This window comes from Pseudomyrmex gracilis, unplaced genomic scaffold (assembly GCF_002006095.1).
Source record: "Pseudomyrmex gracilis isolate BER0280 unplaced genomic scaffold, ASM200609v1 scaffold_95, whole genome shotgun sequence".
Classification (NCBI taxonomy): domain Eukaryota; kingdom Metazoa; phylum Arthropoda; class Insecta; order Hymenoptera; family Formicidae; genus Pseudomyrmex; species Pseudomyrmex gracilis.
Window position 1 is genome coordinate 166602 of NW_018020679.1, and position 11280 is coordinate 177881.

At 36.1% G+C, this 11280-nt stretch overlaps 3 protein-coding genes across 7 annotated transcripts; 2 read left to right on the forward strand and 1 right to left on the reverse strand.

Annotated features, from left to right (window-relative positions):
- Positions 1–11: 11 nt before the first annotated feature.
- On the reverse strand, positions 12–2706 carry LOC109855673 (vesicle transport through interaction with t-SNAREs homolog 1A). 2 transcript variants are annotated; one of them, XM_020430144.1, is made up of 5 exons: positions 2391–2706; positions 1886–2120; positions 1690–1748; positions 543–890; positions 12–416 (listed from the first exon to the last, which is right to left on the reverse strand). In XM_020430144.1, the coding sequence occupies exons 2-5, from the start codon at positions 1977–1979 to the stop codon at positions 258–260; spliced, it is 660 nt and encodes a 219-aa protein (XP_020285733.1). In that variant the 5' UTR covers positions 1980–2120; positions 2391–2706; the 3' UTR covers positions 12–257. The 2 variants fall into 2 exon arrangements, with proteins under 2 accessions (XP_020285733.1, XP_020285732.1); XM_020430143.1 differs by having other exon boundaries at positions 1886–2706.
- A 356-nt stretch (positions 2707–3062) lies between these two features.
- LOC109855682 (protein ERGIC-53) lies at positions 3063–6980 on the forward strand. Its single transcript, XM_020430181.1, has 10 exons — positions 3063–3294; positions 4029–4085; positions 4192–4462; positions 4550–4655; positions 4742–4853; positions 4927–5098; positions 5182–5378; positions 5453–5649; positions 5733–5920; positions 6016–6980. Exons 1-10 carry the CDS (start codon positions 3129–3131, stop codon positions 6050–6052), a joined length of 1503 nt encoding a protein of 500 aa, XP_020285770.1. The 5' UTR covers positions 3063–3128; the 3' UTR covers positions 6053–6980.
- A 1857-nt stretch (positions 6981–8837) lies between these two features.
- Positions 8838–10546, forward strand: LOC109855662 (60S ribosomal protein L6). Of its 4 annotated transcripts, none has more exons than XM_020430126.1 (4): positions 8838–8894; positions 9417–9647; positions 9746–10019; positions 10126–10546. In XM_020430126.1, exons 2-4 carry the CDS (start codon positions 9417–9419, stop codon positions 10470–10472), a joined length of 852 nt encoding a protein of 283 aa, XP_020285715.1. In that variant the 5' UTR covers positions 8838–8894; the 3' UTR covers positions 10473–10546. The 4 variants fall into 4 exon arrangements, with proteins under 4 accessions (XP_020285715.1, XP_020285716.1, XP_020285714.1 ...); XM_020430127.1 differs by lacking the exon at positions 8838–8894 and adding an exon at positions 8934–8956; XM_020430125.1 differs by lacking the exon at positions 8838–8894 and adding an exon at positions 9048–9074.
- The last annotated feature ends 734 nt before the right edge of the window (positions 10547–11280 follow it).

Genomic DNA, 11280 nt, shown 5'->3' on the forward strand with positions numbered 1-11280 from the left:
TGTACGAGAGATCAAGATCATTCGAGATATTTAATTAGAACAACAAGAGAGAACAAGAAATATGAGTGTGAACATTCGTGTCTTAAGGCAAAATGTGAACAAACAAGTTCGAAAGTTAGATAGATACGATTACGCAATTACTTAACGAAACCTCGCAATTTGATAGAAATGATATTTTGAAGTCTCTGATATAATAAATATATGGCTTCCATAAACTATACCTGGTGGATCTGGCCGAAGAGAGAACTTCTGTTTCTTTAACTCTTAGACTTAAAACTGTAGTATATCACAATGCACGCGACGAGTATGAGCACTAACGCTACCGCTGCTAAGATAATCCTCTGTTGAAGGCTACGGAAGATCATTCCCGATAACAACCGAGATCCACGTCCTAGTTCCGCATCCGTTTCCCGTAACTAAAAGCAAAAAGAAAAAAACACTGACACGTTACTGATAGTAATTGTTAATTTTAATATTTTTTTTCAATTAACATCTCTCGAGATTTTTTGTTTTGAATTTATACGAAATTGACAACAATGTACCCTTCCTCTGCTTCGCTGTATCGTTTCTCGCTGCTCGTGAAGCTCCTTCATCACTTGAGAACCGATTTCCTCGGTTTCCAACGCCATACGGTAACCGTTCTGTAACGTTCGCCCCGTCCGTTCTATTCTCTCGGACGCGTCCAGCAGTCTTTTTCTTTGGTCTTCTGTTACATTGTTCTCCCAAGACTCGTCCATCGCGATCTCGGTAATATCCTCCTTCGGTTTCTTCGCCGTTTGAAATTCTTGCGTTAAACGTTTCAATTCCGCTCTGTGACTCTCGACGCGACCGCGCAGACGATCGCGCGCTGTTCCGTTCATCCCACGAACCTCCAGCTCCATTTGCTCCAACTGCAAATATTATACACGTAAACTCTAGTTTGAATATTTTATAAGAAAACAAAAAACACGCTGCAAATAAAAAGCAGTAAAACACACACACTGAGTATCCAATTATTCTTGATCTTATCCGTGACCTCGATACAACAATTCTATAATTCTTTTCCCCCTGTAGCTCCGTTACTATAAATGTAATTCAATTAATCATTACTTAAACACTCAACTCAATGTTTCTTTAATCTAAGTTTAATTATATAGAAATACTATAAGTTTCTTATTAAAAATTAAATAAAGAATAAAGTTGTTTTATGATATAATTTCTGTTGATATGTTTTAAAAGCTATTTTCAAATTACATATAAATTGCCCTGCTATTGGTTTTTTGTTTGTTGCTAAGACAAGTTCCAATTATACAAATATGTAAATCAAACTGGTTATTACAGAACATGTCTACATGTGTGTAAAAAAAAAAAACACTCGTGATCTCAGGTTTAAATTATTCATATAGAATACATTATATCTTGGCATGCACATCACTCTGATCAATACTAGTAGTCGGATCTATTGGCACAAAAATATACAGAGAGAAATCTCACAATACTTTCCGTATAATGTATTAGAATTTTTATAAAAAAAAAAAAAAAAACACAATTTCACAAAATATATAAAGTATCTTAATCGCAAAGAATACAAAGCACTTTTCTAACCCCACGCAGAATTGTTATCTCTCGACAGAGATAACAAGTCACAAAAAAAATCAAATTTTTACTCTTCGTTCCGATTTGTCACTTTAATTCGAGAAATGCACTCACCAGTTCTTGAGCTTCCTCAATTTGCCGGTCCACATCTTGAACGAAAGCCCTTTTCTCACCTGCAAATTACGTCACGTACGCGTATCGATTGTTGTTCTTTCTTTTGCGCCGATTTTGCGCACGATCGCTTTGCGAGCTGTCGTGCACGAAATTCGATCGCGCGACGATGTTCGGCAACATTCCGACAAATACTCACTGCCGCTCTGGACTCTTATCCGACCGATTTTTGCGGTGATGTCAGCTGTCAAAACGGCGTACTGCTGTTCGTAGTTGTCAATGAGCGACGCCATCTTGGACACAGGTGTGCCATCGACTACCGACGCGAATCAGATGATGTTTTCAACTAATGATGCGCCGAACGATGCAACCACGGGTGCAGCGGTGTGTATCGCAATGGCGGGGAAGAAATGATCTTCCGCTCCTGCTCGCTCCTTTTTTGCGCGAAATCGTTAAAACGCTCATTATACGATATGTCATCATTTAATGAGACTTTTTTTGTTTATTAAGATCTCAACGAGCGTAAACAGATTACTTAAGCAAATTGCGTTGGGAATTGATAAAAAAACTGAAGTCAAGAATCAGATCGCAGAATAGAATTTCAGTAGTGTCCTTGCGGATATTCATTTGTATCCGCAACCGGTTGAATTTATTCGTTTCGTCGCCGTTTTTTTTGAAATAAATAAATTTTATCTCTTACTTACAGAATCCACGATTTACATCTCGAGTCGAATCCGCATATAATTCACGCGATGCGCGTCTCAAGAGAGTGGAAACACATATGTAGATAGGAATGCGCCACTGCTCTCGACTTATCGCAGATCGAGCTTTTTAATTGGTCGATCAGCTTCAAACCCGAATCGAACCAATATTTGCTGAACTTGAGATTACGTCGATCTGCGATTGATCGATCTGCGAATGGTCAAAAGTCAAAACCGCAAATCGCGAACAAGTTCTATCAAGTCCCTTGCACAATGGAAGGAATAGCGATAGCGATAGAAATAACACAGTTTTTAACACAGAATTCCAACTCGTCGGAAATTTTATCGCTATTGCTTATTCCGATTTTCTGATCTGCATTGATACATGTGTAGTTTTGTATGTTAGATTCCGCTGTTTCTACCTTTTATTTTTAAATATAAACTCTTTAAAACTTTTGTTATTTCTATCGCTATCGCTATTCCGTCCATTGTGCAAGGGGCTTTAATCACAGCAAGTGCACGAAGAAGATCGTAAGGTTTGAGGGAACGTGGAGTTTAGTGAATGAGTTCGCAGATGTCACTCGCGTGGTTGAAAGAAAATCTGGCCACGCGAAAGTGACACGTCACTGATCGGGAGCCAATCGTGATCGAAACTCGGAGCGTCTCGCCAATCGCCGATACGAATCGCACGGTGGCTAGCGACGGTCACGGCGAGCCGGCCGTCGACTGTCGACAGTTGAAATGATGATGGCCGCCGAGGTGAGGTGGCTCCTGGGTTTTCTCATCTCGTGCGTGGTGGTCTCGTGCCGCGGCGAGATTCACAGAAAATTCGAGTACAAATACTCGTTCAAGCCGCCGTACCTCGCGCAAAAGGATGGCAGCGTACCGTTCTGGGAATACGGTGGAAGTGAGTATGGATCTGCTCCTCTCTCCCCCTCCTCGTGGTCGTCGTATAACCTTAATCACCGATCGACACCTGTCGCATCGATGTGATCCCTCCGGCTCGTACCTGCCGTATGTTCTCGCGACGATTGATTTAAGCGATGCGTCAAGTCGTTCGCCGAGATCTGAAACCGATACCAGGATCTTTCGATCTTGACCCCCAGGTCATGTATTACCGATTGGTACGTCACACGAAAGCAATGAAAACATCTGCGTGACGTGTGTGTACAGTCTTTATTTTCTTACACTGTAGAACAAGCAATAAAAAGATGATATTTGATTGCGTATCTGCGCCTACAATTATGTTAATAATCGTATAATTTGTAAGCTATAATACTCCGAGGCAAAAATCACTACAAATGTTCATCAGTAACGCAAATGTCATTAATCATGACATTTCCGTCATTGAATGATAATAAAATAATGTAAATTAATGCAGTATTATGTGTAAAATAATATTCAGATAACTTTGTTGCGTGTTTATTTAAGATATAATTCACTATTAGTAGCCAATTATTGTTGTATACATGGGATTTGATTAAACATATGTTTTACTCACTCAAAACATCTCATTTAGAAATCACATGTTTAAGAGATTGATGTGTTTGAATTTACACATTTTTGAATATATAAGATTATTATTATTATTATTTAAGATATAAACTTGCATATTAATTATATTTGTATTTTATATTACAGATACTATTGCTAGTACAGAAAATGTTAGAATAGCTCCTTCACTTAGAAGTCAAAAAGGTTTGTATAAAGAATTATAGAGGTGTTAATAATTAACTTAAATGTTTGAAAAAGAAATTCTTTTATAAAACACATAGCAAATCCCATAATGTGTAAAACTATTTAGGTGCAATATGGGTAAGACAGCCAACAACTTTTGACTGGTGGGAAGTGGAATTAGCATTTCGTATTAGCGGACGAGGAAGGATAGGAGCGGATGGTTTGGCATTTTGGTACACGACCGCCAAAGGCGAGTACAATGGCACTGTTTTTGGCAGTTCAGACCTATGGACAGGCCTGGGAGTTTTCTTCGATTCGTTCGATAATGACAATAAACACAACAATCCATATATTATGGCAGTTGTCAATGACGGCACAAAGATTTTTGATCACGCAAAGTAAATTATTTTATCTAAAATAATTGTTCTGCGCAAAATAATAAGGAAAGGTTTCTAGTCTTATTTTATTTTGTTCTTTGATATTAGTGATGGCTCTACACAACAATTGGCGGGAGGAGGATGTTTGCGAGATTTCCGCAACAAACCTTTTGCAACGCGAGCGAGAATAGAGTATTATAAGAATACATTAACAGTGAGTATTCTGAAAAATTGTTTTTTTTTTTCTGAAAAATTTATTCTTATTGTCACGTATAAATTGTTTTGAATGTTTTATTTAAGTTGTTGTTCCACAATGGCATGACAAACAACGAGCAAGATTACGATATCTGTTTTCGAGTTGATAATGTTATATTACCGAAAAATGGATATTTTGGAGTTTCCGCTGCTACTGGTATGTACATAAAATATTAATGAGCGCGCGTGCAAAATTGCTTTTGTATTATACTCTATTCTCGTTTACTCAGGTGGCTTGGCTGACGATCATGACGTATTACATTTCCTCACTACTTCTCTGCATCCCCCTGGTCAGCTATCGACGGATGCGCACAAAGTTTCTCAGGAAGAACAAGCGAAACTCCAACAGGAATACTTAGACTACCAAAAGAAATTGGACGAACAGAAAGAGGAATACCGCAAGTAAGTAATACAAAATACACGATTACATTTGTGATGTGTCAGCAAGGTTTCTTCACTGTGCTGATGTAAGTATATTTTGACAGAGAACATCCAGATCAGTATCGTAAAAATGAATTCGAGAATTTCGATTATTTCGAAACCGAAAATCAGAGAGAATTACGACAAATATTTAACGGACAGAGTCAGATGTTCGATGCTTTGCGTGAAATTCTCAGAAAGTTGGACGAAATGATTGGAAAACAAGAGAGAACGTTGAGTTTGGTAGCTCAAGTGGGTCAAGGTACATTTGTCTGTTGCCTATTTGCGATTCACACAAAAGAAATGTTATGTGTTAATAAATAAACGCACAATTAGGTGGGCACGTTACGGGTGGCCATCCGGGTCAGCAACCTGCGTTAACTGATACCATACGTCGGCAGGAAGTCGACGCTGTGCTGAATAATCAAAATCTTATCTTAAATCTAGCCAGGGAAATTCGCACTTTTATGGGAGAGGTTAACACCAAAACGGATTCTGTTCTCAATAATCAAGCGCGCGCCCCAACTGCACAGGTTTACATTAATATATTAGCATACTTTAAGAGTGACAACAAAAAAATTTTGCACAATTTTTACATCAATGTAAACGTGCGTAGGTGCAGCCAATGGGATACGATTTTCAATCGTTTGCAGCAGAAGTGCGAGACGGATTGAATACGTTGAAGAAAGATGCCAAGATCACTAGCAGCTCAGATACTCAGTGCTCTAGTTGTTTAACAACACCAATATTCTTGATGTTCATTGCTATACAGATGATCATATTATTTGTGTACAGCATTTACAGGTAAATTTATTACAGACACTTGTGTGTAAATATCATCTTGATGTATCGTCAAAGAAATAAGACGCGTAATTCTGGGTTTTGTTTCTCCTTTACAGAGACAATAAGGAAGCACAGATGAAGAAATTGTATTGATGTTATACATTGCATGTTTTCGCGCAATGAACATAAGATTCTCTCTTTTGTGACTCGATTTTTTATTACTCGTTAATCATATCCGTGAGGTACATATATGTGTTTCTCACAAGAAAATTTGCATAATAAATGCATCCTCCATCCATCTGTCAGATTCATCTGAGAGACTATGTACCATTATTCATCGAATAATACGTCAACATCGCGCGATCCAAAGCCATCAGAAAAAAAAAACTCGCTATTTTTATCTCCACTTTACTCAGATAATAATTTGCCTTCCGGCAATATAAGCACTCATATGATTTAGACTCGTAAGACGGATAATCGCAGTGCCGAAGGATACTTATAATAGGTGATAATTCGGGGAATTAATTTAAATATAAGTTTTTCTCTTGTTATGTTATTATACAGGATCCAGTTTGAATAAATATGCACAAGCAGACACGACGTGGTTTCTCGTGAAAAAATTAAAAGAAAACCAAATGTAAGATCTTTTCACTTCCGGCTTTTGAGAAAATCGAGTTTGAAAATATATCCGCTGCGTACGTACGTTGTTACGACTGAGATACGGTTAGTCGAGCAACGTATCGTGTTTGCAAACAAACTCGATTTTTTCGAAAACTAATCTAAAAATGAAAAGACTTTATTCTATAGTTTTTCTTACTTTTTCATCAGAAATCACATCCTGCTTGTGTGTATTATTCGGCCGAATCCTGTATAATTTTTATAAGTTTTTTTTACTGTCGCGATTGACGCGGGCGTTGTGTTTGTTGTTACGCACATATCGTTTTCGCAAATTTCATTAATGGCTCTACTGCTGATATCTCGATGTCATATCTTGTTTTTGTGTAAATCTTTGTATATTGTGTAATTTATATCGCGCTCACACATTTAGTGCTGGAATATATCGATGAGAATAATGATTAATTAAGTCGTTTGGAATTCTTGTACTGCAAATTATTCTGTAGATGTAGATCGAAAGAAGAAATAGATTTTGTGCAATTGTTTTATATACATACATGGCAGTGTGTGTTGTAAAAATGTTATATATATATATTATATAACACTTTTATACACATGTGATCACTCAAAATGACTCTATCGTCACAGAAGCTATTGTTAATGCAAAACTGTCCCGCATCCGAATGCACATTTACGCATGTCGTAAATTGCCACCTTATCGTTTAAACGCAATGGTATATTCAAAGGCTCTACGTCCTTGAAACTACTATAAGATAATGCTGGGAAACGTATGTGTGTAAGATGTATGAAGAATAGATCGCGATAAAATACACGAGGAGGAATGGGAGATCTCCTAAGTTCGTTATTTTCCACATTATTGCATTTGTAAAAGTCTATTGAATATATTGTAAATGTATACAAAAAAAAAAAATATGTCTAATAATAAAAATGACAGAAATACAAATAAAAACAACATTGAAAGAATTTTACTTTGACAAAGAGAAACATTTAGTTTGAAGCATTTTAGTATAAAGTCTTTTATATAAAATAGACAATGTATTTTATAGAAGAAAAAATTTTAAATGAATCTTTTTCATTTTTCAGAGAGATAAGAGCGACTTCTATGTGTGTGTACTTACATAGTTCAATTATTTTTTTTTTTTTTTTACTGGAACGTCACCAGAGAGAAATCTGAGAGCGACCAGGCCCATAAGAGAATGTGTAATCACTTTTCCGCCCCGTAAACTAGCGCATGTCCACGAGTGGTACACATTGGAACTACGTAGCCAAGTACACGAGCGACATGTCGGTACGCTATGTCCACAGCATGCGGTTCTATTCTGTGCTATGTGCACGACTTTAAATGGTCACCTTCTTCAGGCGTGTGAGTATATTCGAGAGCGTGAATTTGATTTTTTTGAAATTTAAAATGATCGGTCTTCTCGTGATGAGAAGATACGAAAGGAGAACAGAAAAGGATTAAAAAAAAACATTGCAACTTTCCACACAACATAAATGTGATATACAAGAAAAGATGTGATAGTGAAGAAAATAATATTATTTTAGCGAGCAGCATCAGAATTCGATGATATTTGACTACACTCCACGAAGTCTGATGTTGCTCGCTAAAATAATATTCTTTTCTTGACTATCACATCTTTTCTTGTATATTACATTTATATTGTACGGAAAGTTGCAATGTTTTTTCTTATCCTTTTTTGTTTTCCTTTTTCATCTTTTCATCACGAGATCGGTCATTTTAAATTTCAAAAAAATGAAATTCACGCTCACATAGCACAGACTAGAACCGCACGCTGTGGACATAGCGCACCGACATGTCGCTCGTGGACTGGCTGCGTAGTTCCAATGTGTACCACCCATGTGGACATGCGCTAGTTTACGGGGCGGAAAAGTGATTACACATTCTCTTATGCTTATGTCACATTACGGATTAGGATCGAGATTGGATTGCAATTTGGCCAATCAGAGAAAAGATCAGTAAAATTAGGTTTGGTTTTCTTTCTTCTGATTGGTCACATTTCAATTCAATCTCAATCCCAATCCGTAGTGTGACATAGGCTTTATGGACCTGGTCTCTCTCAGGCTTCTCTCGACGTCACGCACACGGACACGGTTTCGTTTGTGTGCGTGCCTCCATTATCGATGCTCTCGATGTTTGGCAGTTCTACTTATTGACAGTAAAATGGAAAAAACAACAATAACATGGCCGCTCTCAGTCCTCTTTCTGCCTCAAGGTTTTTCGTATCGATATATCGAAATGTGTATATCATCGATATTTGCCGACTTATTAACTCGATACATGGTTCTCAAAGTTCTCGGTAGATGGAGTGTCGGCTCTTTTAGGTGATCGCGCTTGACGGTAAGAATTTGATTTGACAATTTATTTCATATAATCCGAATAATCTACTTGTTATAACAAAGGTATGATAAATGTGATGCGTGATTATTATGCAGTTACGATCGCTTTATTAGGATGTTACTATATTTTTGTGACAATTGACGAGAATTCGTTACTTTGACGGCACAAATGCGCACGATGGTATACGATCGTGCGTTTAACATTTCGATTTGCAAATTTTCTTTCTTTCTCAAAAGATTCTCTTTGATTTGCACCAAGTTATAAATCATAGTTTATAATTTTAATCTATTTGTTTCATTCTGTGTTTTGTTTATGTAAATTTTGCGAAACGTGAGAGACTCGCAATCTCTCATAACCTCTGAACGCGTAAACGTGAAAGTAACATAACCATGAATGTATTTGTGTTTGCAAATGTGTGTAACATGCGTCTAATTGTTGTTGATATACTTAAGTACATGTTACTTTAGTAATACAATATTTTAGAATAGATTAAGTGTGTTTTAATTAATTTTGTTCTTAAAGATGACTAATACAAAAGAGACTAAAGAGAAGAAGACTGCAGCTACATCTGCTGCAGCAAAAGAACCTGCTGCAGCAAAAGAATCTGCTGGTGAAAAGAAAGTCAAAGGAAAGCCCTCAAGAGGAAAACCAAGGAATTATGACTTAGGAAATGGAGTCTACAGATTTAGTCGTACTCGTATGTACCACAAAAAGGCTATTTACAAATTCCTTAAGAAGACTACTCCAAAGAAGGTAAGCGGAAACATGGATTTTCTCGATAAAGAGTTAAAAGCAAATATTTTATGTTGTACAGTTATAAATAATTATCAATAAATAAACACTTGTTATAGGTTAAGCCCAAGAAACCAGTGACTATTGAAAAGCCAATTGGTGGTGATAAAAATGGAGAGAAGCGTATTGTGCTTCTCAAAAAGAGGCGTGCAAGCTATCCAACTGCGGATAGAGTCACCGTACATCATCCTAAGAAATGTTTCCACGAACATCGCCGGTACTTGAGGCCTAATTTGACACCTGGAACAATCTGCATTCTTTTGGCTGGGCCTCATAAAGGAAAGAGGGTTGTCTTCTTGAAGCAACTGAAGAGTGGTTTACTTTTGATCACTGGTACATACAATATTAAACTTTAACTCTTATAAATAATTCTTATTTATAATAACTCGTCAAAATAATTTATTATATGAGATTTTAAATTTATTTATTACACTTTTAGGACCATTCATAATTAATGCTTGTCCTTTGCGAAGAGTGAGTCAGAATTATGTGATTGCAACTTCGACAAAGCTCGATTTATCTGGTGTTGTGATCCCTAAACGCCTTAACGATGAATACTTCAAGAGAAAACGCGACAAGCGAGCAAAGAAAGAAGAAGGCGATATCTTTAGCAAAAAGAAGGAAGAATACAAACCGAGTGAACAGAGGAAATCTGACCAGAAATTAATCGACAAGATGATCATTAAAGTTATGAAGAATCGTCCGGACAAAAAAATGCTGTTTACTTATCTGTCAGCAATGTTTGGACTGCGCAGCAGTCAATATCCACACAGGATGAAGTTCTAAGCTTCTATGTCTTTAATTTGATGAAAATAAAGAGGTAAAATCACAAAAAAATTAAATATGTATGACGGTCTGATTGATCGTGTCTCGATTTTATTTAAACCAAGTGCTTGCATATTACCGACCGAAATTATCCTTTCCTGAAGTTGATCCAAAACACTAATCCAAACCAAAACAACCCCAAAAATATCAGTAATTTTTTAAATTTTTACTTTCGAGAAGTGAATAATAACAATGTTTTTTAAGCGGTTAAAACAACAAAAATATAACAAAAGTATTTTATTATTAACTCTTAAAGATCTGAAAAAAAAACATTTTATTATATTTTTGTAAAATCGTCTTAAACTTTTATCAACGATTTACAAAACGTAAAGACCTCAACAAATAAATAATTTATCGTGTACGGTTTTTAAAACTTTGTTTAGAAAATTGAAGACGCATTTCGATCGGTAATGTATACAGCTGTTTATCCAGCAGTAATTAACGATAATTACTACTTGATATACGTGACGTGTCAAAATATGAATATTTCATTGTATTTACGGAATTTTATACTATTAAATCCTTGTTTACACAAGTAAATATTTAATTTTTATTAACGTCTAAAATACATATTTAGAAAATATAACGTACTTTTTTGTTGATAAATATTTAAAATTTATTATTTTTTGTTGGCAACTTCATGATTATTAAACTAAGAATGAAACAAGGCCAATACGAGCCATTCCAAGGATGTTGTGCAGGAATAAACGTGCATGTATATATATATACACATGTATGAAATTCTCATGTAAATTATTTTTACATGTGA

Bases quoted from the DNA above. Each gene is read 5' to 3' on its own strand.
- LOC109855682 (XM_020430181.1), top strand. From the start codon at position 3,129: ATGATGATGGCCGCCGAGGTGAGGTGGCTCCTGGGTTTTCTCATCTCG. The intron at 5,379-5,452 runs GTACATTTGTCT...ACGCACAATTAG, and splicing joins GGTAGCTCAAGTGGGTCAAG to GTGGGCACGTTACGGGTGGC. The intron at 5,650-5,732 runs GTTTACATTAAT...AAACGTGCGTAG, and splicing joins CGCGCGCCCCAACTGCACAG to GTGCAGCCAATGGGATACGA.
- LOC109855662 (XM_020430124.1), top strand. From the start codon at position 9,284: ATGAATGTATTTGTGTTTGCAAAT. The intron at 9,308-9,416 runs GTGTGTAACATG...TTGTTCTTAAAG, and splicing joins ATGTATTTGTGTTTGCAAAT to ATGACTAATACAAAAGAGAC. The intron at 9,648-9,745 runs GTAAGCGGAAAC...CACTTGTTATAG, and splicing joins AGAAGACTACTCCAAAGAAG to GTTAAGCCCAAGAAACCAGT.
- LOC109855673 (XM_020430144.1), bottom strand. From the start codon at position 1,979: ATGGCGTCGCTCATTGACAACTACGAACAGCAGTACGCCGTTTTGACA. The intron at 891-1,689 runs GTGAGTGCATTT...TAATATTTGCAG, and splicing joins TTGAGGAAGCTCAAGAACTG to TTGGAGCAAATGGAGCTGGA. The intron at 417-542 runs GTACATTGTTGT...TTTTGCTTTTAG, and splicing joins TACAGCGAAGCAGAGGAAGG to TTACGGGAAACGGATGCGGA.